General features: G+C 32.6%; 1 protein-coding gene across 2 annotated transcripts; it reads left to right on the top strand.

Annotated features, from left to right (window-relative positions):
- Positions 1 to 118: 118 nt before the first annotated feature.
- On the top strand, positions 119 to 24,636 carry LOC139522704 (ribonuclease P protein subunit p40-like). 2 transcript variants are annotated; one of them, XM_071316174.1, is made up of 8 exons: positions 119 to 248; positions 4,731 to 4,872; positions 12,876 to 12,944; positions 18,174 to 18,269; positions 20,772 to 20,897; positions 22,607 to 22,814; positions 23,560 to 23,694; positions 24,408 to 24,636. In XM_071316174.1, exons 1-8 carry the CDS (start codon positions 129 to 131, stop codon positions 24,598 to 24,600), a joined length of 1,089 nt encoding a protein of 362 aa, XP_071172275.1. In that variant the 5' UTR covers positions 119 to 128; the 3' UTR covers positions 24,601 to 24,636. The 2 variants fall into 2 exon arrangements, with proteins under 2 accessions (XP_071172275.1, XP_071172276.1); XM_071316175.1 differs by lacking the exon at positions 119 to 248 and adding an exon at positions 1,039 to 1,107.
- The last annotated feature ends 910 nt before the right edge of the window (positions 24,637 to 25,546 follow it).

Below are 25,546 nucleotides of genomic sequence, written 5' to 3'. Positions count from 1 at the left end.
TATTCTTAGATTTGAGAATATGTATAATTTTTAATTTCCTGTAAATTATTAGTAATTTTACATTGTTGATAAAAATATGAAAACTTATTTGTAAGCAATGTTCCGGTCTTTAGGTAATTCCGAAGAAAATGGCTGCGCCCATAGAGAAAAGTTTACCCATAGGAAAACTTGTTTTTGAAAAATCCAGCTTTAAAAATGAAAAGTCTAAACATGAGGAGTTTATAGAAGATCATCATTTCAATTATGCAGTATGTTGACTAACCAATAAACACACCAGCACATGTTCAATGTTAGCTGGTCAGATACAATGTAAAAAAAAAAGGGGGGAGGGGGATTTAAGATGGACAAAAATGCTGTTTTTACACCTCAGAGTACAGACTAACCTGTGTAGTTGGAAGAGTTTGAAGGCCTGGCATCCACCAGATTGAATCCTGGTTTGTTGGCCCTTATGTACAATCACCCTGGCACACATACATGTATTTGTCCGCCTAGTCTGAATAATTAGGCCTTTCAAGATGTATAATTATTTGGACTACTTTTCGCCCTAATACCTGTATGGCCAGGGTCCAATCTTCATGCCTGCCAAATGTCACTATTTGCAGGGGATTTCCAAAACAAAAGTTCCCAAATGAAAATTTTTGAAGAGCAATTGTTGAGGGGGGATAGGACCTTTATCAGGACTCTGGGATCGGGTGTTTTTAAGCTCTGGATTTCGGGGTCCGGGAATTCTTTTTTTCAAATTTCGGGATCCGGGATTTTACTTAATTTAAATTCGGGACCTCGGGATTTCGTGTTTTAAGCCCGGGATTTCAGGATCAGGACCCCTCCTACCCCCCCTCATTGTTTTCCACAATATAAAACGAGGCATTGGCTAGGACGGTTACAATACATGGGAATATTATTGTTACTTTGGAGACTAATTGCCGGAATGCAGGGTTGGGCATAGGCACTAGCCTTCTGTCAATAGTAATAAAATTTTGGCAATGGGAAGAAAATAGTGTCCATGGCACATGCACTAGACATGCTAAAGGTTTGTCTACGGTTACAAATTGTGTTATTGTTTCATTAAAGCACTGCAAAGAAGTATTCATGGGACTAGTAATACATGTATGTACACTTTTTCCATGGTCGGGTTGTTGTCTCTTTGGCACATTCCCCATTTCTCAATTTTACATTTGTATTAAAATCTGATATTTACAATATTTCATACAATTTTTTAAAATTTTTATTTACATTGAACTACAATTTTACGAAAGGGTTTTCTCATTGACGAAAGTATTTCAAATCAATTTCGCCACTTTAATTTTTAAAGTGTAAAAAAATTTCGCAATAAAAACTATAAATCTACCTGTCTTCATGTTTTCGACAAGTTTATGACCTCCAGGTAATTAACATTTTCAACAGGTGTTACAAGTTGTGATTACAACTAATCCGCTTATCTCCATCGGATGGGTCACTAATCCGTTAATTATTAATAAACCCCATAATTGAATGACCATCATAATTATTTCACCAGGAAGATCAGTCACTCGGCATTTCAACAACCAGGAGTATAGTTTCGTCATTTAATAAAAAAATATAACAACCCGGACAGTTCGCATTTGGATTTCAATATTTCTCAAACGATCACAATTTGAATGTCGTTTGTCGTAGATTTGTCATTCGAAAGCATTTTCGTCATATTTGATTTAAATTTTCATCAAAAACTTTCGGCAATTTCAATTTAGAATAAGGAACTTTAATGTGTTTATTCAAAACTTGCACGAGTTAAACAGGTGCTTCCTGTATTGTGATCTAGGCATGCGTGAAAGTATTCCTTTGACTATTTATATACATTAAAAACGTAAAATACGCAATCATTTAGAATCAATTAAATGAAAGAGACAAATATATATCTCTTACCAAAGGAATTTAAATCGAAAAATGTTAATTTTCTGATGAATCCGGACTCATTTTGAATTTATTATCCAGGTGTCACTTCCCGTTTTCGTTTCATTTTAAAACCGAAAGTAGTAAACGTGATCTATTGTTGATTTGTTTACAACCTCCTTTCAGTCATTATAATAGTTCCACAAAGGATTTTACACATTTCCAACTTGATAGAAATGATTTCCAAAAATCGATTTAGACCTTTTATAAGGATTTTGATTATGAAGTGAAATAATCAGTTCAAGTTAATTTCTGCTGTGATTCCTTGTTTAAAAAAAAAAGAATCCATCTTTTGTTGATCAGGAATGACCCCTGGAACAAACTGAAGAGAAATTGTGAACTAAATTTCTGGATTCCATTTCAGAATCTTTCATAATAATGACCAATACAGTCAACATGGTCAAATCATACAATAACTGCCAATCATGCTGGTGCCTCAATCCCTTAAAATCTGACAAAGTCAAAAGATGAAGCTAGTAATATACATCATTGGTCCCTTGCTTTTACACAAAATAAGGTTGATTTTAATAGAGTTCAAAAGTGACTAAAGCCCTCAAAATCCTAGCTTAAACCCTGCAAATCCAGTAAGTTGTTTTTGGAGCATATTTTAGTCCGATGCATTTTTAATGAAATCACTCTAAGCAGCCATGCAACACCAACCAGTGATGTGGCAACTTGCATGCTCTGTATTCCTTACCGTACACCAACCAGTGATGTGGCAACGTGCATGCTCTATTCTTTACCGTACACCAACCAGTGATGTGGCAATGTGCATGCTCTGTATTCCTTACCTTACACCAACCAGTGATGTGGCAATGTGTATGGTCTGTATTCCTTACCCTACACCAACCAGTGATGTGGCAACATGCATGCTCTATTCCTTACCCTACACCAACCAGTGATGTGGAAACGTGCATGCTCTGTATTCCTTACCCTACACCAACCAGTGATGTGGTAACGTGCATGCTCTGTATTCCTTACTGTACAATTCCATTCTGCACTATCTCATTTTGCCATGCTTCAGTCATGTCAGTTGGAAAATATATTTGTACTCTTGCGATATTTTTTTTATATGAAGCATGTGAGGTTTTTTATAAATACATTTCAATTGTGAAAGTAATTAATGTTGACATGGTTGACATTTGCCTACAGGTTGAAACTGGTGGAAACAGTGATTTTCATTTTCAAAGTCCAGATGCAAATGTATTTTGGGATTGTAATTTCGTTCTTGTTGGTGACAGTACATGCTCTATTGACACAAATGATTGAACAGTTCATGTATTCATAAATAGTGTACATGTTGTAGTAGTATCTTTAAGAACATCTAAATAATTGATACTATTTAAACATTATTCGTTTTATAATTATTACTAATACCATCTAGAAAGAATTAAGTATCTAAACTTCAGAAGGTTTAAGTTTAATAAATCTAGCATACATTGCAGTCTTGAATGTAACAATAATGCAATGTAACCGTAGACACAAATATTATTGTTACATTCATAAATAATCGATTCCTTACCCTACCTTGCATTCCGGCAATTAGTTTCCAATGTAACAATAATTTTTATATTATTGTTACATTTTCATGTAACCGTAGCTAGTGCCTTAAAACAAACCATTTAATTTTCCAATGGCTATAGGCTTTAAAAAGTATGAACAAGCCAAAAAGAAAAAAGCAACATTAAGATACATTTGAAGACCCCCTTGAATGTTGTTAAGGATTGTAAAAGTCCTCTTGCATGTAAAAACCCATGGGCATTTTAAAAAGTTGCCATCAAGGTGGCCTTGTTGATCTTCATTTTTTTCTTTTTGATGTCTTGTTGCATACATGTAATGTTTATTATTTAAACAGATAATATGTCAATATTTGTTGAAAAATTCGCTGAATATTTGTATTGCCACAACCAGTTAGAAATTTTCCCTTAGATTTGCAAAGTAGATTTCTGGAATACAATGTATTTATCTCTATTGATATTGATGTTATAAACAATATGATTTTATCATGTTTATTCAGTCAATTTGTGCAGATTAACTAAGACTACTATTACACATGTGTTACAGTAGTCATAGAGTATACTAATATTAAGAACTTGTAAATCCTTTTCATAATTTACAATCATTTATGAATGATTGTTTTTATTTAGAAATTCCAAGCTGACTAGTTTATCATAACAAACTTTATTTTATTGTTACTCCGGTATCAATCAAAGACCAGTATTACAACAATCAGTGAGAATTATCATGATTATTATGTCATTGAACAATTTTAATGCTCCAAAACAACCTTTAACTTTTGAATGTTTCCTTGTGTTTTCATGAATTTCAAGAATATATACCATATATAAACATCTGGATAAGTGCCCTTAATACATGTAATATAAATATATATTTTTTTAAGTAGGGAGAACCAACTAGGGGTGACCGAAATATGGGCGAATTAACTCAGGGCAAACAAACACACAAAATATATAAAGGAAAGAAAAAAATGCCCATCAAATTCCAAAACTTTTTAAGTCTTTTTTTTTATGTTTAAAAAATGATTAAAAACGTGATTTATTAAAGTGTAATTTTGTGAATGAATATCAACTTTGATAAGATGCAGTAATTATAGACAGATTGGATACTACATGTATATAAGATGATAGTTTGTTTCTTATTTAAGAATAAAAGTTATTATAATTTTTAAACTCAAGCCTTTTTTAACTGTTTCCTATATTTTGCTTCTACATCACTGTTTTGATTAAGGGGAAAGAGTTGAGTGCTTGTGTAAAACTGCCACCATATATTTTGTTTTTTAGATCAGCTGTATTCTACCAAATTGTAAAAGGATTCCTGACATACTGCAATCCAGTTGTATTGGAGAGAAATCCTTCTTGGTACAAGATTTACCATTGATAGAAGTGATTAGCTTGGATTTGATAGAGGCCTTTATTAAAAGAGGTGAGATTTAAGGTCACTCCAGGTCATCAGAACTGTTTGCTTGTTCGATGGTTAATGCCAATTGTAGTATCCTTGTCAATATCATTGCAGCCTGTTTTTACTGATGAAGAAAGTATATCAGAATTTATGTTAACCTTAGTAATAGTATGCTTAGTAAAAATCTATGACAAATATAATATATTGAACAGATAGCCATGAGATCAAATCACATTAATCCAGTGGGGAAAGATAATTATGAGACAAAATAAATTATAATTAGATATATGCTCTTGTTACAAACTTCCATTGGATCCATGCTCATGAGACCAAAAACATGAATCAATTTGATTTGATACTCATCAGACCAAATCATATCAATTAATTGGATCCATGCTCATGAAACCAAAAACATGAATCAATTTGATTGGATACTCATCAGACCAAATCATATGGGTGGAATCAGAAAAAATGAAGCAAAAGTGTGACATGGGGGGTCCAATTTCAAACTTAATATTTTGTATTTCTTTTTGTCTTGCCCTATTACCAATACTTTAAATTTTATAATTCCAAAGTTTCAGGCCGAACGAAACAGACACATTGAATAATCTTAAATTTTAATAGCATACATCTCAAAAATATTTAACAGAAACCATACTACTTAAAAACAAGTTTGGTAATAAAACAGTCAAGAAAACATTGCTCAGACCTTTTCCAAATGAAAGTCAATATAAAAAGGAAAATTTTAAAACCAAAATTTCCATCTTTTCTGCTAAATCATATAATAACAATCAAATTGAATAGCTTAATTTGAAAAAAATAATAGTAACTAGTGATTGAAGTTTTTGCCAATAAAAAGAATCTTAATATATTTCAGTTACAATAGTAAACTTTGAAAGCCCTGAGATTTTGTGATCATTTGCAAAAAACAAAATGTCATTTCATTGTACCGTTTTAATGTAATTGTATGTAGAAAAAGCCTTCTATTTTCAGTATTTTGTCACACTCCTGACATATTTTATAAAGATTGAAAAATGCTTTAAACTTTCACAAAAAATCACTAAACACATTGCTATATCATTGATTTCAATTTCTGATATCTTTACCCATAGAACAGGACTTTCTTTTTTGGACCATTTAAAAAAAACACAAAGAGAGGCACCCCAAAATGTCAGGAGTGTGACAACTGTCTTTAAACATCTACCAAAGAATACAAAGGACTTAAATGTTTTATTTTTTTTATTTTTCAGAAGTGGCTATTCCAAAGAGAAGAAAAAAAATCATTACCACTGTGATATGTTTATATCATAGATGTGGGAGTGCATTATATATGTCAGGAGTGTGACGCTTTTTTAAGGCATTTTCTGTCAATTCATAATTTCACAAGAACAAGTTCCACAAGTTTCTTTGTGTAAGAAATGTTAAAACCAAGTAATATTCATAACATTTACCTCTTAAATGTGTTATTTATCATGATTGTTTTGGCACAATCAGTTTTAATTAGTCATTTTTCTATTTTTTGTGAACTGAGTAATGCAAATTTATCAAAGGAAATAAGTGTGTACAACTATAATATCATATAGGAAAGTGAGGAAATGAATTTTGTACAAAATAGAACAATTATTTTGATTTAAAATGGTATATTTAAAGATGTTTCAAGGATTAACCATTCAGATGTAATTCGTCACACTCCTGACATGAATTTAACAATTTAAAAAAAATATGAAAATTAGCTTTATTTTTAGGACAGATAATTGAAAGACAGCTAGTAAAATGAAGAAACTTTTGGTAAACCTTCCATTCCTTAAAACATCTACCAGATTTGCTGAAATAAGCAGGGCAAAATTTTCTAGAAGAAATGATTCAAAGAAAGAGACTTCGAATGAGAGAACTCGCAAATACTGGCTGAATCTGAAATTAAAAATTGATCAGCGGAAGTTGGACCATCTTAAAATAAAAACCTATAAAACCAAGCTAACAAAAAAAAAGCTTAAAGAAAGAAGAACTTTGAATTCCAAATTTTATAAACAATATAAAGAAAAACAAAGGCAGTGGCAGAGAAACAGTAGAAAAAAAGGAAGAAAGATAAAAAAGAAGTTGGGTTGAATAAGGACTTAGAATCGAACAAAAACAGCTCAAAAATTAAAATGAGAACAGATCTGTGACTGTGTCAGATTCCAGATCTACAGTGAGAAAACCTGCACAACAAACAAGAAAACAATTGCCACAAAACAAAAATGCTTATAAATGATCCCTTCTAAAAGGCCCTTCTGGGTGTAGCATTTTTTATGATGTGTTTCAAAGAACTCGTCCAAGCATTTGGGTTTTGTGGCAGTTGTTTTTTCTTGTGTGTTGTGCAGGTTTTCTCACTGTAGATCTGGAATCTGACACAGTTACAGATCTGTTCTCATTTGAATTTTTGAGCTGTTTTTGTTCGATTCTAAGTCCTTATTCAACCCAACTTCTTTTTTATCTTTCTTCCTTTTTTTCTACTGTTTTTCTGCTACTGCCTTTGTTTTTCTTTATATTGTTTATCAAATTTGGAATTCAAAGTTCTTCTTTCTTTAAGCCTTTTTTTGTTAGCATGGTTTTGTAGTTTTTTATTTTGTTTAAGATTGTCCAACTTCCCCTGATAATTTTTTAATTTTATATTCAGCCAATATTTGCGGGTTTTCTCTTTCCAAGTCTCTTTCTTTGAATCATTTCTTCCAGATAATTTTGCCTGGCTTATGTCAGCAAGTCTAGTGGATGTAATAAGGAATGGAAGATTTACCAAAAGTTTCTAAATTACTAGCTGTCTTTCAACTATCTGTCCTAAAAATAAAGCTAATTTTCATATTTTTCTTAAATTGTTAAATTCATGTCAGGAGTGTGACGAATTACATCTGAATGGTTAATCCTTGAAACATCTTTAAATATACCATTTAAATTCAAAATGATTGTTCTATTTTGTACAAAATTCATTTCCTCACTTTCCTATATGATTTTATAGTTGTACACACTTATTTCCTTTGATAAATTTGCATTACTGTGCACAAAAAATAGAAAAATGACTAATTAAAACTTATTGTGTCAAAACAATCATGATAAATAACACATTTAAGAGGTAAATGATAGGAATATAACTTTGTTTTAACATTTCTAACACAAAGAAACCTGTTGAACTTGTCCTTGTGAAATTATGAATTGACAGAAAATGCCTTAAAAAAAGCGTCACACTCCTAATGCACTCCCACATCTATGATATAAACATATCACAGTTGTACTAAATTTTTTTCTTCTCTTTGGAATAGCCACTACTGAAAAATAAAGAAGAAGAACATATTTAAGTCCTATGTATTCTTTGGTACATGTTTAAAGACAGTTGTCACACTCCTGACATTTTTGGGTGCTTGTATAGAAGTTAATCCAATATGTGAATTATGCACCTCAGGATGTCTGTATAGCCTTTTATGGATAGCTTATACATGTATACAATAAATACTTACCAGTTTTACACACAAATACTCCTTTAAAATACAACCATAACACTTTAATTTAGAAATTATCAAATTTTGCCAATATTAATTTTTGGTACATACCTTTTCACAATGTATATTTATTTACATAATATTTGTGCAATGATAACACCAATCTATAATCTACAAAACCTAGTATTGAAGAATGATTATAAACCATCTTCATATACATGCATTCATCATAATAATTTTTACTCAACATGTAAATTATTAAAAAAAAATCCTGTCACACAAAAAGCGTCACACTCCTGACAAATTTGACATGTTTTTTTAATAAAACTTTTGGCTGGTACAAGATATCTAAATGAAATTTGGCTGCAAGTTAGCTGGTATTGAACTTGTTGGTTTGACATTTAATTTACTTTCCTAAATATAATGGGGGAAACAATATGGCCCAATATGTTAAAATCTTCATTTTTTCTGATTCCACCCATATCAATTAATTGGATCAATGCTCATGAAACCAAAAACATGAATCAATTTGATTGGATACTCATCAGACCAAATCTTATCAATTAATTGGATCCATGCTCATGAAACCAAAAACATGAATCAATTTGATTTGATACTCATCAGACCAAATCATATCAATTAATTGGATCAATGGTCATGAGACCAAAAACATGAATCAATTTGATTGGATACTTGTCAGACCAAAATGAGTATCCAATCAAATAGACCACTTTCGAGTTCATCTGTCACCGGAAAAAACTCGTCAATTATACACGCTTTTATCACCGTCATTTTTGCGTTTAGGGGCGTCGTCACTTCCCCTCCAATGTTGAGCGAGTGGTTGGAAAACTATAATTCTATATTATACGAATTATTCGGCAAATTGAATTCTCAAAATTGACAATCAACACTGCTGTCATTAGGGAATTGTCAGTAAGTACCTACAGAGCAACCATTGTTTCTAGTTTATCCTGCACAAAGACGATCACTAAGACGCTTGATGAACTTAAATAGTGCAGGGATACAGGCGACCCCCTCTATCTGGTAAATGCCGTCATAAAGGCGCGCATAATTGACGAGTTTTTGCCGGTGACGGATGAACTCGAAAGTGGTCTATTTGATTGGATACTCATCAGACCAAATCATATCAATTAATTGGATCAATGCTCATGAAACCAAAAACATAAATCAATTTGATTGGATACTCATCAGACCAAATCATATCAATTAATTGGATCCATGCTCATGAGACCAAAATCATGAATGTACTTGATATAATACTCATCAGACCAAATCATATCAATTAACTAGATCAATGCTCATCAGACCAAAATCATGAATAAATTTAATTGGATACTCATCAGACCAAATCATATCAATTAATAAGATCAATGCTCATGAGACCAAAATCATGAATAAATTTGATTGGATACTCATCAGATCAAATCATATCAATTAATTGGATCAATGCTCATGAGACCAAAAACATGAATAAATTTGATTGGATACTCATCAGACCAAAAACATGGATCAATTTAATTGGATACTCATTATACTAAATCATATCAATTAATAAGATCAATGCTCATGAAACCAAAATCATGAATAAATTTGATTGGATACTCATCAGACCAAAAACATGGATCAATTTAATTGGATACTCATTATACTAAATCATATCAATTAATAAGATCAATGCTCATGAGACCAAAATCATGAATAAATTTGATTGGATACTCATCAGATCAAATCATATCAATTAATTGGATCCATGCTCATGAGACCAAAATCATGAATGTATATGATTGGATACTTGCAACACCAAATCAAATCAATTAATTTGATTTCGATACTGGTGACACCAAATCACAGCAATTAATTTGAATCAATATTCACGAGACCAAAATGAAATCAATTTAATTGATTAGATACTCATCAGACAAAATCACATGATCAATCAATTTGATTCTATACTCTTGGGACCAAATCACATCAATTAATTGAATACATGATACTTAATTTGATCAATCAATTGCAAAGATGCTCACAGGAACAAATACACATCAATCAATTTGATAGATACTTTGTATAAATTGATATCTGTAAAATAAAAAGAGGGACGAAAGATACCAAAGGGACAGTCAAACTCATAAATCCAAAATTTATGGGTTTTGGGAATTTGAAAATTTCATGAAATTAACAGTTATACAGACTTTTTTCTTAGCCTCTTGACATATTGAGCTGATGTAATAAGTATGTGAGTCTTCTATGATGAGTTACAGATTGAGTTTGTATTTAATTCTGCTCTGCTGATTTTTACCTAAATTACATGCTTTTGACTATAAACATTCTGTGAAAAAAACCAGATTGATGGACTTTCATTCTCAAATTTCTGATCCTAAAAATTACTTGATGCTAAAAGGCCAAGTAAGCTTTTCTCATCATTTGGCGTCCATCGTCCGTAATCTTCGTCGTCCGTAGTCACAATCATCATTGTTGTATCTAGTTTAAAAAATGTGCGGTGACCAAGCCAACCAACCAAGATGGCCACCATGGCTAAAATAGAACATAGGGATAAAATGAAGATTTTGGCTTATAACTCCGAAAGCAAAGCATTTAGAGCAAATCTGACACAGGGTTAAATTGTTTATCAAGTTAAGATCTATCTGACCTGGAATTTTCAGACAAATCAGACAATCAGTTGTTGGGTTGCTGCCCCTGAATAGGTAATTTTTAAGGAAATTTTGTCGTTATTGGTTATTATCTTGAATATTATTGTAGATAGGGATAAACTGTAAACAGCAGTAATGTTCAGCAAAGTAAGATCTACAAATAAGTCAACATGACCAAAATGGTCAGTTGACCCCTTTAGGAGTTATCACCGTTTACAGTAAATTTTTAACAATTTTCATAAATTTTGTAAATTTTGGTAAATTTTTAACAAAATATTTTCCTCTGTAACTAATGGGCCAAGTGCATTATAGATGAAGATAATTGTAAGTAGCAAGAATATTGAGTAAAGTAAGATCTACAAACACATCACCATCACCAAAACACAATTTTGTCATTAATCCATCTGTGTCTTTTGTTTAATATGCACATAGACCAAGGTTAAGAGCCTCTAGTTTTATGAGAAGGGCCATTCATGTTGCTCTGACACATTTAGTTATGAATAATAGTTGTAATATTAGTACTAGCTGTTACAGCACATTAAGTTATAAATAAGAGTTGTAATATTAGTACTAGCTGTTACAGCACATTAAGTTATAAATAAGAGTTGTAATATTAGTACTAGCTGTTACAGCACATTAAGTTATAAATAAGAGTTGTAATATTAGTACTAGCTGTTACAGCACATTAAGTTATAAATAAGAGTTGTAATATTAGTACTAGCTGTTACAGCACATTAAGTTATGAATAAGAGTTGTAATATTAGTACTAGCTGTTACAGCACATTAAGTTATGAATAAGAGTTGTAATATTAGTACTAGCTGTTACAGCACATTAAGTTATGAATACGAGTTGTAATATTAGTACTAGCTGTTACAGCACATTAAGTTATGAATAAGAGTTGTAATATTAGTACTTGTAATATTAGTACTAGCTGTTACAGCACATTAAGTTATGAATAAGAGTTGTAATATTAGTACTAGCTGTTACAGCACATTAAGTTATAAATAAGAGTTGTAATATTAGTACTAGCTGTTACAGCACATTAAGTTATAAATAAGAGTTGTAATATTAGTACTAGCTGTTACAGCACATTAAGTTATGAATAAGAGTTGTAATATTAGTACTTGTAATATTAGTACTAGCTGTTACAGCACATTAAGTTATGAATAAGAGTTGTAATATTAGTACTAGCTGTTACAGCACATTAAGTTATAAATAAGAGTTGTAATATTAGTACTAGCTGTTACAGCACATTAAGTTATGAATAAGAGTTGTAATATTAGTACTAGCTGTTACAGCACATTAAGTTATGAATAAGAGTTGTAATATTAGTACTAGCTGTTACAGCACATTAAGTTATAAATAAGAGTTATAATATTAGTACTAGCTGTTACAGCACATTAAGTTATGAATAAGAGTTGTAATATTAGTACTTGTAATATTAGTACTAGCTGTTACAGCACATTAAGTTATAAATAAGAGTTGTAATATTAGTACTAGCTGTTACAGCACATTAAGTTATGAATAAGAGTTGCAATACTGTTACATTTCCTTTTAAGCAGCAGAAAACTCCCAAAAACTTTAAAACTGGTGTTTGCTGCTATCACACAACTGAAAGGAGTAGAATTAAACTTTACATTTTCTAAATTTTATTGTAAGCACCTTCTAAAGCAATTATCCCTATAGATATTGAAAATAAAAAAAAATAATGCTCTTGCATGTTTAACATAACTATTTTTATTAAGTTGAGAAACAACATTTAATATGTAAGATCACTAATGAAACAACATTTTGATTTTGTCATCTTTCTAAAGGAGAGTTATTTTCTATTGTTCCGATTCACCAGTTTTCCCACTGTACAATGGCATTGTTTTATATTTACAGGAAAACTACGAATGTTATCTCATGGAGGAACTATAGATGGGGATGATTGCGTAGCTGTTCTTCCCACAGGTAAATATAAAAGTTGGTGGTATATATATAAGTGTGTCAAATAGAATAGGTTATGGGAACAAACTGTGCCCCTCTACTTGCTGACTTGTTTCTTTATTATTATGAGGCTGACTTCATGCAGGAACTTCTTAGGAAGAAAGATAAGAAGTTAGCAATATCCTTTAACTCTACTTTCCGCTATATAGATGACGTTCTTTCACTAAACAATTCAAAATTTGGTGACTATGTGGAACGCATCTATCCCATCGAATTGGAGATAAAGGATACTACAGATACAGTTAAGTCAGCTTCATATCTTGACTTACATCTAGAAATTGACAATGAGGGTCGGTTGAAGACAAAACTTTACGACAAAAGAGATGATTTCAGCTTTCCAATTGTGAACTTTCCATTTCTAAGTAGCAACATTCCAGCAGCACCTGCATACGGGGTATATATCTCTCAATTGATACGATATTCCCGTGCTTGCATTTCCTATCATGATTTTCTTGATAGAGGGTTACTGCTCACAAGGAAGCTATTAAATCTAGAGTTCCAAATGGTGAAGTTGAAATCATCCCTTCGTAAATTTTACGGACGCCATCACGAGTTGGTTGACCGTTATGGAATAACCATTTCACAAATGATATCGGATATGTTCCTCGCGTCGTAACTACAATCCCCTTCCCTTTCATGAATTTGACCTACCGAATTAGACTATTTACCGGATTTGTAATCACATAAGCAACACGACGGGTGCCGCTTGTGGAGCAGGATCTGCTTACCCTTCCGGAGCACCTGAGATCACCCCTAGTTTTTGGTGGGGTTCGTGTTGTTTATTCTTTAGTTTTCTATGTTGTGTCATGTGTACTATTGTTTTTCTGTTTGTCTTTTTCATTTTTAGCCATGGCGTTGTCAGTTTGTTTTAGATTTATGAGTTTGACTGTCCCTTTGGTATCTTTCGTCCCTCTTTTATTACCACTGGGTCGATGTCTCTGCTGGTGGACATTTTGTCCCCGAGGACATCATCCGCCCAGTAGCAAAACTACAATTGCATGAACTTACGAAGAACTAACAGGAAACTGGCTCGGACGTCGCCCAGTATAAAAAGGTCCGAAACAGACGTCACCATGGACACGGTGTCGTCTGATACGGCAGGTGTCCCCTCATCACCAGACATGACAAATATCCCAAACACGACTCATTCAGATCATCGTCCTAGTGAAAACAGCTACATTACACATATACAGCCATGTTCAGTTCTCCTTAAAGACATTTTGGTTTTTGATGACACAGTACAACACTGTCGCATTTCAAAATGTGAGACCAAAGGCTGCAAAACTTGTGCTATTTTAATTACAGATGCTGAATTCACTAGCAATTTGACCAAGAAGTCATATTTTACCAGAAGTTACGATGATCTGAATTGTAAATCGATAAATGTCGTCTACGGATTAGAGTGCAACCTTTGCGGATTGGTATACGTCGGTGAAACGAAAGGAAGGCTAAACAAACGGATGTGCGGTCATAGATCAGACATTAACCTCAATGCTAACGACATTCTATACCAGCATTTCAATCAGCCCGATCATTCCATCGTTTCTATGACAGTTCGCATTATCGAAAAGATATACCATAGCTCTAACAATCCTAATCTTTCAACGACTCTCCGTAGACAAAAAGAAGACTACTGGATTAGACAATTGGGAACTGCAACACCGTATGGCTGCAATGACAAAATTGATGGTATAGGTATTCTATCTAGTCCTTCGTGTAACTCGGTGAATGTGATGAATATTTTCAACTCGACTCCTCGACGTAGACGCAGTCATGGTCATCGTCATTATACATCACCCTCTCTGCATGATGTCTCTATTAATGACTTGCTGCCATTCATACAAAAACCGTTAGGTATTCATCACATTCGCACGAAACTTTATTCATTACCCCTTTCAAAACTTCATTCTCTGTTCAATTTATGTTTGGAATCCACTGTTACAAACCCTCATTCAAACCAATACAAACTTCAAGCTATAATTTCGGATATTGCAAGTCACAGACTTTTCAAGCCAGTTCGCATTGGAAAAGATGAAAAAGAGAAAAGATATTTTCTAAATCTTTCCTTTGCCAACAAAGGTCTCGATGGCGTCAACCTTGGCAATATCCTTCATCATAAATTAGTTCAATCGAAAATACCTCCTTATTTTAAAGACCAGTCTGTACCAATAATTTCTTATACCTATACCAAACCTATTGCAACTAAAATTTTCAATTACAAACGAGTTTTGCAGGATCTCGATATTGACGACTTCAAGTCTAAACCTCCTGATTGCACTTGTGCTAGTTCCCAATTCACATATAATCCCGCTGGCCACGTTATTACCGGTGACCTTAACATTGTTAATAACACTTCTCTACGAAACGTGTTATCGAAAGGTCCGAAATATCGGGAGCCTAAATCCATCAATTGGAAATACAACTTTAAAATTTTGATGGATTCAGTCGAGGATTATGCCAGGCAATGGGCTAAGCGCGAGAAGGAAGACGTAGACACTCTATCCGAATGGATAAAGGCAGTGAGGTCCTTAATACAAATCAGAATTAAGAAACTGAATGGGTCCATCAATGCCCATGCTACGTCAATTTTTAAAGACCCAAATGTTGCTAAACACCTATCCGACCTCCATGATAAATATGTTGTTGTCCCCGCAGACAAAGCCCCAAATAACATCGTTTTTGTCTGTAAAAGTCATTACATTAATTGCTTGATAAACGAATTAGGTATAGACAATTCACTTGGAAACTCAACATATACCCTCACGACACTTACCAAAGAGGAAATCCTGGATAATCATAGGTCTGTTCTTTGTTCCTTTGGTATTTCAACCAAAGATGAAGAACTGGATCTTCCATCACTGTATTGGATACCTAAACTACATAAGTGTCCTTACAAACAGCGGTATATTGCTGGGTCTTCCAAGTGCTCCACAAAACCTCTTTCTAAATTATTAACATCCATTTTATCAGTAATCAAAGACGGGCTTCAGAGTTATTGTGAAACTGCCTATTCTAGAGGTGGCGTGAATCAGATGTGGATACTTAAAAATTCCAAAGATCTTTTAGAGTACATACAATCTAACTCTCTTTCATCTTGTAACAGTATTAAAACATTTGACTTCTCTACTCTTTACACAAGTATTCCACATTCCAAACTTAAAGACAAATTAAAAGAGTTGGTATTACTTTGCTTCATAAAAAAGAATGGCCAACGTAGATACAAGTATCTTGTCTTAGGGAGGGATAAATCCTACTTTGTAAAGAATCACTCTGATTCAAACAAAAAATTCTCTGAAACCGATATTATCAAGATGCTTGATTTCTTGATTGACAACATATTTGTTACGTTCGGAGGACGTGTTTTTCAACAGACTGTCGGCATACCAATGGGAACAAACTGTGCCCCTCTACTTGCTGACTTGTTTCTTTATTATTATGAGGCTGACTTCATGCAGGAACTTCTTAGGAAGAAAGATAAGAAGTTAGCAATATCCTTTAACTCTACTTTCCGCTATATAGATGACGTTCTTTCACTAAACAATTCAAAATTTGGTGACTATGTGGAACGCATCTATCCCATCGAATTGGAGATAAAGGATACTACAGATACAGTTAAGTCAGCTTCATATCTTGACTTACATCTAGAAATTGACAATGAGGGTCGGTTGAAGACAAAACTTTACGACAAAAGAGATGATTTCAGCTTTCCAATTGTGAACTTTCCATTTCTAAGTAGCAACATTCCAGCAGCACCTGCATACGGGGTATATATCTCTCAATTGATACGATATTCCCGTGCTTGCATTTCCTATCATGATTTTCTTGATAGAGGGTTACTGCTCACAAGGAAGCTATTAAATCAAGAGTTCCAAATGGTGAAGTTGAAATCATCCCTTCGTAAATTTTACGGACGCCATCACGAGTTGGTTGACCGTTATGGAATAACCATTTCACAAATGATATCGGATATGTTCCTCGCGTCGTAACTACAATCCCCTTCCCTTTCATGAATTTGACCTACCGAATTAGACTATTTACCGGATTTGTAATCACATAAGCAACACGACGGGTGCCGCATGTGGAGCAGGATCTGCTTACCCTTCCGGAGCACCTGAGATCACCCCTAGTTTTTGGTGGGGTTCGTGTTGTTTATTCTTTAGTTTTCTATGTTGTGTCATGTGTACTATTGTTTTTCTGTTTGTCTTTTTCATTTTTAGCCATGGCGTTGTCAGTTTGTTTTAGATTTATGAGTTTGACTGTCCCTTTGGTATCTTTCGTCCCTCTTTTAAGCGGATAATCTTTCTAAAGACAGAATAACAGGTAAACCCGTAGTGAAGTTACTGTGTTAAAGCTCTATTCATAGTACCGTACAAATGTATCTTTTTTATAATTCAATAACTTTAAGTTTATCCTTGGTCATTTCTATTCATGGCTTTGAGCATTCCTGTTTAACTTTTAATTATCCAGTACTTCTGATCTACCATAACTAACTTATGATTTCATTCATATTCGTTGGATACCAATTTTCCTTGGTTAAGAGAATAAGAGAAACCATGAACTCAAATGTTCAACGAATTACAAATTTTCTAAAGGAATGTACGCAGTCTTTATCAAAACAACAAAATTAAATATCCACGAAACTGCAACTTTTCTTGAAACCACAAAAATAAAAGAATCCTCAATAATTCAATAATTTTATGATAATGTTTAATAAAGCTCTTGCCCGAGCTGATAGACAAGTTGTTTGGATGCTAATTAATTAACGTTTTCAAGGTTAACAATAACAATCAATATACTGGACAATTGATCTGTCAAATTATTTACCCCGACTATCATTTAGAATTAAACAAAATTTATTGATGCTTTCAATACAAATTTAAATCAAATCTATTTTGAAAAAATAGAAAAAGGTCTGGTAAACCGGTTAGTGCTTTTGGTATTCGATATTCAGTCCAACACTTTTATATACATGTATATATGCTTACAGACATCATAACTAAAACAGTTCTATTTAATAATTATACAGTAACACCCGTTTCTTTAGACCATGTAATGAACATGAAATTAATTCAAGTAGTAGTATGCCTTATTAGTCAAATATTTAGTAAATTATAATCATAAATAACAATTTCTGTGAATATAATCCTGTTTTACAGACAATGAGTTATTTTCACTATCAATTCTGTTTTTCAGGTCATCTAATTTTAATTTTAAGTAAAGACACATACCAACAACTAGGTTTGGAAGGAAAACCTTCACAGTTTCCTAAAAGAAAGAAATCTAAATACAGTAAAGTTACTACATATATTATATCATTAGAAAATTTACAACATTTGCAATGAGGACAAAAAAGTGTTTATTTGTTAAAGGGAGATTATCTATGTTCAGATTATATTGACCAAGGAAATCTGAGTGTCAATATAATCTAACAAATCCATATATAACGTATTGACTGACTGAAAGTTCTAAATTATATATTACATATGTAAATAATGTATTAGGAAAATCTTATTCAGTGTTTTTTCTGTGTATTTTTAATTGTATTTTGCCAAAATTTAACATTGTATTAAAAAAATCAATATTCTTTAAACAACTTCATAGCTTGTTGTGTTAGCTTTCTTGTATTCTTAGCGTCTGCAATTAACATAAAATCTCCTTCTGATAAACTTTTCCTTCTGTCAGAGCTTTCTCGATTGTTTTAAGTGTAATGGCAGGACATCATTAATCTAATCTAGCAAGATTTTTTCATACTGACTGTCAATATGTATACATGTACATATAAATAGAAACATAGCGTCAATAAGATTAAAATAGAAACAAGGCTTCAGATTCATTAAATAATCTTTGAACATGTGATCGTAATATCCAATGAAAACAGGACAATGCTACATCATATATAATATGTAATATTGACAATTATTCTGCAAGCACCCTTTATATATTTAAGATTACTAAAACTGATTTTGGTTTATAGCCTAAAAGGCCAAGTGAGCTTTTCTCATCACTTGGCGTCCGGCGTCCGTCGTCGTCGTCGTTAACTTTTACAAAAATCTTCTCCTCTGAAACTACTGGGCCAAATTAAATCAAACTTGGCCACAATCATCATTGGGGTATCTAGTTTAAAAAATGTGTCTGGTGACCCGGCCAACCATCCAAGATGGCCGCCATGGCTAAAAATAGAACATAGGGGTAAAATGCAGTTTTTGGCTTATAACTCAAAAACCAAAGCATTTAGAGCAAATCTGACATGGGATAAAATTGTTTATCAGGTCAACATTTATCTGCTCTGAAATTTTTAGATGAATCGGACAACCTGTTGTTGGGTTGCTGACCCTGAATTGTTAGTTTTAATGAAATTTTGCTGTTTTTGGTCATTATCTTGAATATTATTATAGATAGAGATAAACAGTAAACAGCAATAATGTTCAGCAAAGTAAGATTTACAAATAAGTCAACATGACTGAAATGGTCAGTTGACCCCTTTAGGAGTTATTGCACTTTATAGTCAATTTTTAACCATTTTTCGTAAATCTTAGTAATATTTTAAAAAATCTTCTACTCCCAAACTACTGGGCCAAATTAATCCAAACTTGGCCACAATCATCTTTTGGGTTAGTAGTTTGAAAAATTTGTCCGGTGACCCAGCAGTCAAACCAAGATGGCCGCCATGGCTTAAAATAGAACATGGGGTAAAATGCAGTTTTTGGCTTATAACTCAAAACCCAAAGCATTTAGAGCAAATCTGACATGGGTAAAATTGTTTATCAGTTCAAGATCTATCTGCCCTGAAATTTTCAGATGAATCGGACAACCCGTTGTTGGGTTGCTGGCCCTGAAGTAGTAATTTTAAGGAAATTTTGCTCTTTTTGGTTATTATCTTGAATATTATTATAGATAGAGATAAACTATAAAGAGCAATAATATTCAGCAAAGTAAGATTTACAAATAAGTCAATATGACTGAAATGGTCAGTTGACCCCTTTAGGAGTTATTGCACTTTATAGTCAATTTTTAACCATTTTTCGTAAATTTTAGTAGTCTTTTACAAAAATCTTCTCCTCTGAAACTACTTGGCCAAATTAATCCAAACTTGGCCACAATCATCTTTTGGGTTAGTAGTTTGAAAAATGTGTCCGGTGACCCGGCCATCCAACCAAGATGGCCGCCATGGCTAAAAAAAGAACATGGGGTAAAATGCAGTTTTTGGCTTATAACTCAAAACCCAAAGCATTTAGAGCAAATCTGACAGGGATTAAATTGTTTATCAGGTCAACATTTATCTGCTCTGAAATTTTTAGATGAATCGGACAACCTGTTGTTGGGTTGCTGACTCTGAATTGTTAGTTTTAATGAAATTTTGCTGTTTTTGGTCATTATCTTGAATATTATTATAGATAGAGATAAACAGTAAACAGCAATAATGTTCAGCAAAGTAAGATTTACAAATAAGTCAACATGACCGAAAAGGTCAATTGACCCCCTTAGGAGTTATTGTTCTTTATAGTCAATTGTTAACAATTTTCATAAAATTTGTAAATTTTTACTAACATTTTCCACTGAAACTAATGGGCCAAGTTCATTATAGATAGAGATAATTTTAAGCAGCAAGAATGTTCAGTAAAGTAAGATGTACAAACACATCACCATCACCAAAACACAATTTTGTCATGAATCCATCTGCTTCCTTTAATATTCACATTGACCAAGGTGAGCGACACAGGCTCTTTAGAGCCTCTAGTATGATTATGTTGATGCAATGAAATTGTTTCTTAGAAATGCTGTCTTTTTTAGTTGTAGATATAGATTTGACAAGTCCATCCTTTAAACCAGGAAAGAAGGGTTACAACAGAGTAAAATGGTGCTTTAAAGACAGACTTGGTCTCAAGTTTAATTTCATAGCAACATGGACACCTTCAGGTTAGCAAAATTATATTTGAAATTATAACTGAATACTTATAGATTATTACATGGCATTTTCCATATTGGCCCTGGTATCAGCCCATGACTCCAATATCAAGCCCTCTACTCCCATATCAAGCCAGAGGGCTTGATATGGGTCATGGGCTGATACCACAGACCATATGGAAATGACATGTAATAATCTATTTATCACATATTTTCAAGCAAGAGAAAGAAAGATAGCATATATCAAATTATGTTTGATATTTTCAACAAAAATTCAAATAAAACATTTAACGAAAAAAAAAAAATGTATCACAGTAAGTTATCAAAGTTCGAATCACAGTCAATAAACAAAGTTCAATGAAAAGTTTATCAAATCTCAATTAACAATTAATATATTAATTCTCAAAATTGTAAATATTAAACTACTTAAAGTGTTACATTTCCAATTAATGCTGAGGAAGAATACACCATATCGCTACTATGATTTGGAAATATGTTCAGCTTCAACATTCAATGTCCTACAATAATCACTTTTCCATTGTGGCGTCATATATTTTCTAAATTCTTTATGACGTCAAAATTTTACGGGAACTTTTGTGATTTACACTGTTAATTTTTACATTTTTTTCTACTACAGCAGATTCTAAATTTCTTTTCATTGTGTTCTCATTTTTCATTTTTTGTATGAATTTACATGCATCGTCATTTGATCTGTGAGAAACCTCTCCTGATTGTCTAGCTGCTTCAGATGACAACTTGTTTATAAATAGTTTTTGATTGGCAAGTTACCGGAAGTTAAACTCAGAGGCTCGATATGGATTTCGAGGGCTGTTATCAATATTGACTTCTGGCTATTATTAGCCATGCATAAACGTTCATATCAATACAAAATATGTGATAATATCCATTACAACTTATTGATATGCTTTGCATGTGACACCTTATTGATAAATTAGTTAGGACTTAGAAATCCAGGCTTCTGTTTGTCCAGTCTTGTTAGTGCTCTCTCATGTACAATTCTTGCCAGATTTTTATGAAACTTATGTCATAGGTTTTAATCAGCAATGTCTTTGACACTTTTGAAAATAAGTGCTGATGAAATATTTTTAACTAGTTATGCCCCTTGGAAAAAAATGATCATCCCATTTCATTTGCCCTGAAGCTTTCATTTCTCTAAGATATTTATAAATTGTTTTGAAGAATAACAAAAAAGTGTTATCTTTAGTCATTGCCCTTGGATAGGTAAAATATGTGCAATGCAGGGGAGATTGGAACTCAGTTCTTTTATTTTTGAATAATATTTTGGTGCATACTGCAATATACCTGACAGTACACTTTTTTGTTGTTATCAAAATAACTGAAATCACATATTATTGTTATCCTTTACACTTGAAATTTCACCTTATTGTTGTGAATATACCTGAAATATTTTTTTTCAATTTTGCCTGAATTTAACTTTTTGTTATTAACTTTATCATAGTGATTTTTGTATGAATTGGGCTACCTGACGTAGAATACATTTTTATTTATAATAGACCTTTCATAAAATAGTCATGATAGTAATAACCTTGAATCGGCTGTAATCCTCAGGTAATCACATATAAGTTGTCTATTACCTTGTCATGTAAAGAAATACTATAGTAGATTCTATTTGTGGATCTTCCCCTCCATCAAAATATCTATTTTTAAATCTTATTTATTGTATTATAAATGTATTTCAGATAATGAAGTATGTCCAAGTTCTTTGCAAAAATATTTCACAATGAAAGGCTGCAAGTGTAAACCAGTAAAGATCAAATGTAACATGAAGAAATATAATGATGTCCTTGTCCCAGATATTGACCCTAGCCAAGTGGATTTTGACAATATGGACTATAGCTACCCTGATGTTTTTGAATGGCTGGGAGGATTTTCATGTGGAATTGATTTGTAAGTTAGAATTAATTTTTTTTGTTAATACTTGCATCAATGTGTATTATCTATTCAAGTGAAACAGTAGTACAAGTAGATTTTATGTAATTCAGGACTTTGACTTGATTAACGATCCTGATATCAGGATTCAGGTTGAGACATGAACAACGGAATGATACTGTAAAATCACAATAGTTGACAGGTCTGCAAATGACAAAGATAAGCTAGCCTAGCTATAAAATCAGGTTCAACCCACTATTTCTACATCATGCCTGTATCAAGTTAGGAGTATGACAATCGTTATCCATGTGAGAGCTTTAGGTTTTGCATTTCATTAGGAACTTTCTGTTTGAATTATCCTCAGAAATGAAAAATCTAAAATGAACATTTTAGCACTCATTTTTGTTGAGACTACAAAATTTATTTTTAGAAAGCAAGACATAGCCATCCTAGGTTTGGTGTCAGCTTCAGCAGCATCAACATTAAGGTTCAGTCTGTGGTTAAAGTTTTTAAAGACATCAATAACTTTATCAAACCTTTGTGGAATTTGATGAAATTTAAAAGCTTGTATTGGTCCTTGGTTATGACCAAAATTCAATATCCAGAGCACAATTTGGAAAATATGTCCATATTTCTATGTTTCACTGATAAATGGACTCACTTTTAAGTCAACATTACACTTTTAGACTGACATCACCAACATAGGCAAGACACAGAATTCCTCTGAATTTTATAAATAACATATAATTTAATGTATTTATAGATCCTGTAATCCAGATGATTATTTATCAACATACAGTTTTAATGGTCCCACACGACCACCAGCAACATGTAGTTATGTACAATACAGTGGATATTTTTCCTGTCAAACTGTTCAGTCCATCATTAAGTCTATCAGGTATTTACCAAATGTTTGTTTAATATCAATTATTGTTTTGTGCATGATAAGGAAATATAATATAGGTTTGATTTACTGAAATGTGACCTGATTTGTAAGTTATTGTTAAAATGGTGGAAAATTTCAATTCATAAGTCTTTCACTACAAAACATAAATATTTCAATTGCTTTTATCTTCCAAAAACTTCTTGCAACAGCCCACAATCAGAATAAATAGGTTGGAAAAGTGACTTGAGTCATTAGATTGGCTTGAAAATAAAAAAATAATACAAAAGACACCAAGTACCAATCTAACAGTACTTGCAGTAACTGAAAGCTTGTACTTTTTGAATGTTTACATTCATACTTCAAAACCTTTCATTACAGCCTATATTTTTATGCCCCATTTTTGGGCATTATGTTTTCTGGTCTGTGCAATCGTTCGTCCATCTGTCCGTTCATCGGTCTGTCCTGCTTCAGGTTAAAGTTTTTGATGAAGTTGAAGTCCAATCAACTTGAAACTTAGTACGCATGTTCCTTATGACATGATCTTTTTAATTTTAATGCCAAATTATAGATTTTACCCCATTTTCTTGGTCCACTGAAAATAGAAAATGATAGTGTTGATGGGGCATCCGTGTACTGGGTAACATTTTTATTTAAATTTACAATACCATTTATTATGAAGATACTAGTATGTCTTTTGTTTCAAAATTTATTTTCAACATTTTTAGGGATAGCATGGAAGAATGGAAGCTACCATGGTGCTCAGTAACAGTACAGGGATTCATGGACTCACCGATGTCATGGAAACAGAGAGAACATGGCTACCTTAACAATGGAGACAATTTATATACATTTATTATCTTTCCTGACGATTCTTACTGGCTGTATTCTGCTTATGGATCATATGATTTAGTGTCATGAAATGGATTTAATAAATTTTGTCTTAAAATGTTACAAGATATCTACATTACATCCTTACTTCAAAATGTCAAGGTTGTATGTATGCAAAAGTTTGGAATTGCCTTTTAATTTTGTAGACGCTACAAATACCTGAATAGGGAATGAGTTCGGGGAAATTCAAACTGTATGAAGGAACGAAGGAATATCACTGTCCAAACTAGAGGTTTATAAGAGTCTGTGTACCTCACCTGAATCTATGTGCATCTGCATAAATGGCATCTCTCAAACACACATTCTAGACTTAAAACAATTTTTTGGTTGATCTTGTATTGCTGATAATTTTTTCTGAGTACAGGTTATATCTATTTACTTCAATCTGTTCCCAAAACACAATTGTCATTTAAGAACAATAACCCAGCTCTAAATATATCAGCCTTTATTATTGGTTGATCATTCATTTTGGTTAACTGCACTTTCATTACTATTCTGTATTTCTTGGTTGTCACCTTTTACTGGTGGAGGAAGCCAGCCTGCTCTGAGATATCCACCTAACTTTCCAAGGAAAACAGTCAATCCTAGTCAATTAAGACTTGTCAAGCACACCTACTCTGAGATAACCACCTACCTTCCACATATATATATATATATATAGCTAGGAAAAGACAATCATAGTCAATTAAGACTTGAGTCAAGCACTCCGGCAAAATGCTGGATTCACTGTTGCCATGCTAGTGATATGGTAGTTACACTTATTACATCATTTTGGCCACCAAGGCCCTTTAATAATTATATTTTGACAGTGATGTAAAGGAATGCTAAAGGAGGTGGCTGTCTGAATTCATGAGATGTAACAAAAAATTTAGGCGCAAAGATATGTAATTTAAAGTTTTTGATTTGTCAATGGACCAAAATTACCTTTGAATATGCAGATTTAATTAAGGAGCTAATAATATACAAAGTGTCATGA

This window comes from Mytilus edulis, chromosome 5 (genome assembly GCF_963676685.1).
Source record: "Mytilus edulis chromosome 5, xbMytEdul2.2, whole genome shotgun sequence".
In the NCBI taxonomy this organism is placed as follows: domain Eukaryota; kingdom Metazoa; phylum Mollusca; class Bivalvia; order Mytilida; family Mytilidae; genus Mytilus; species Mytilus edulis.
This window is presented reverse-complemented; position numbering and strand designations above follow the sequence as displayed.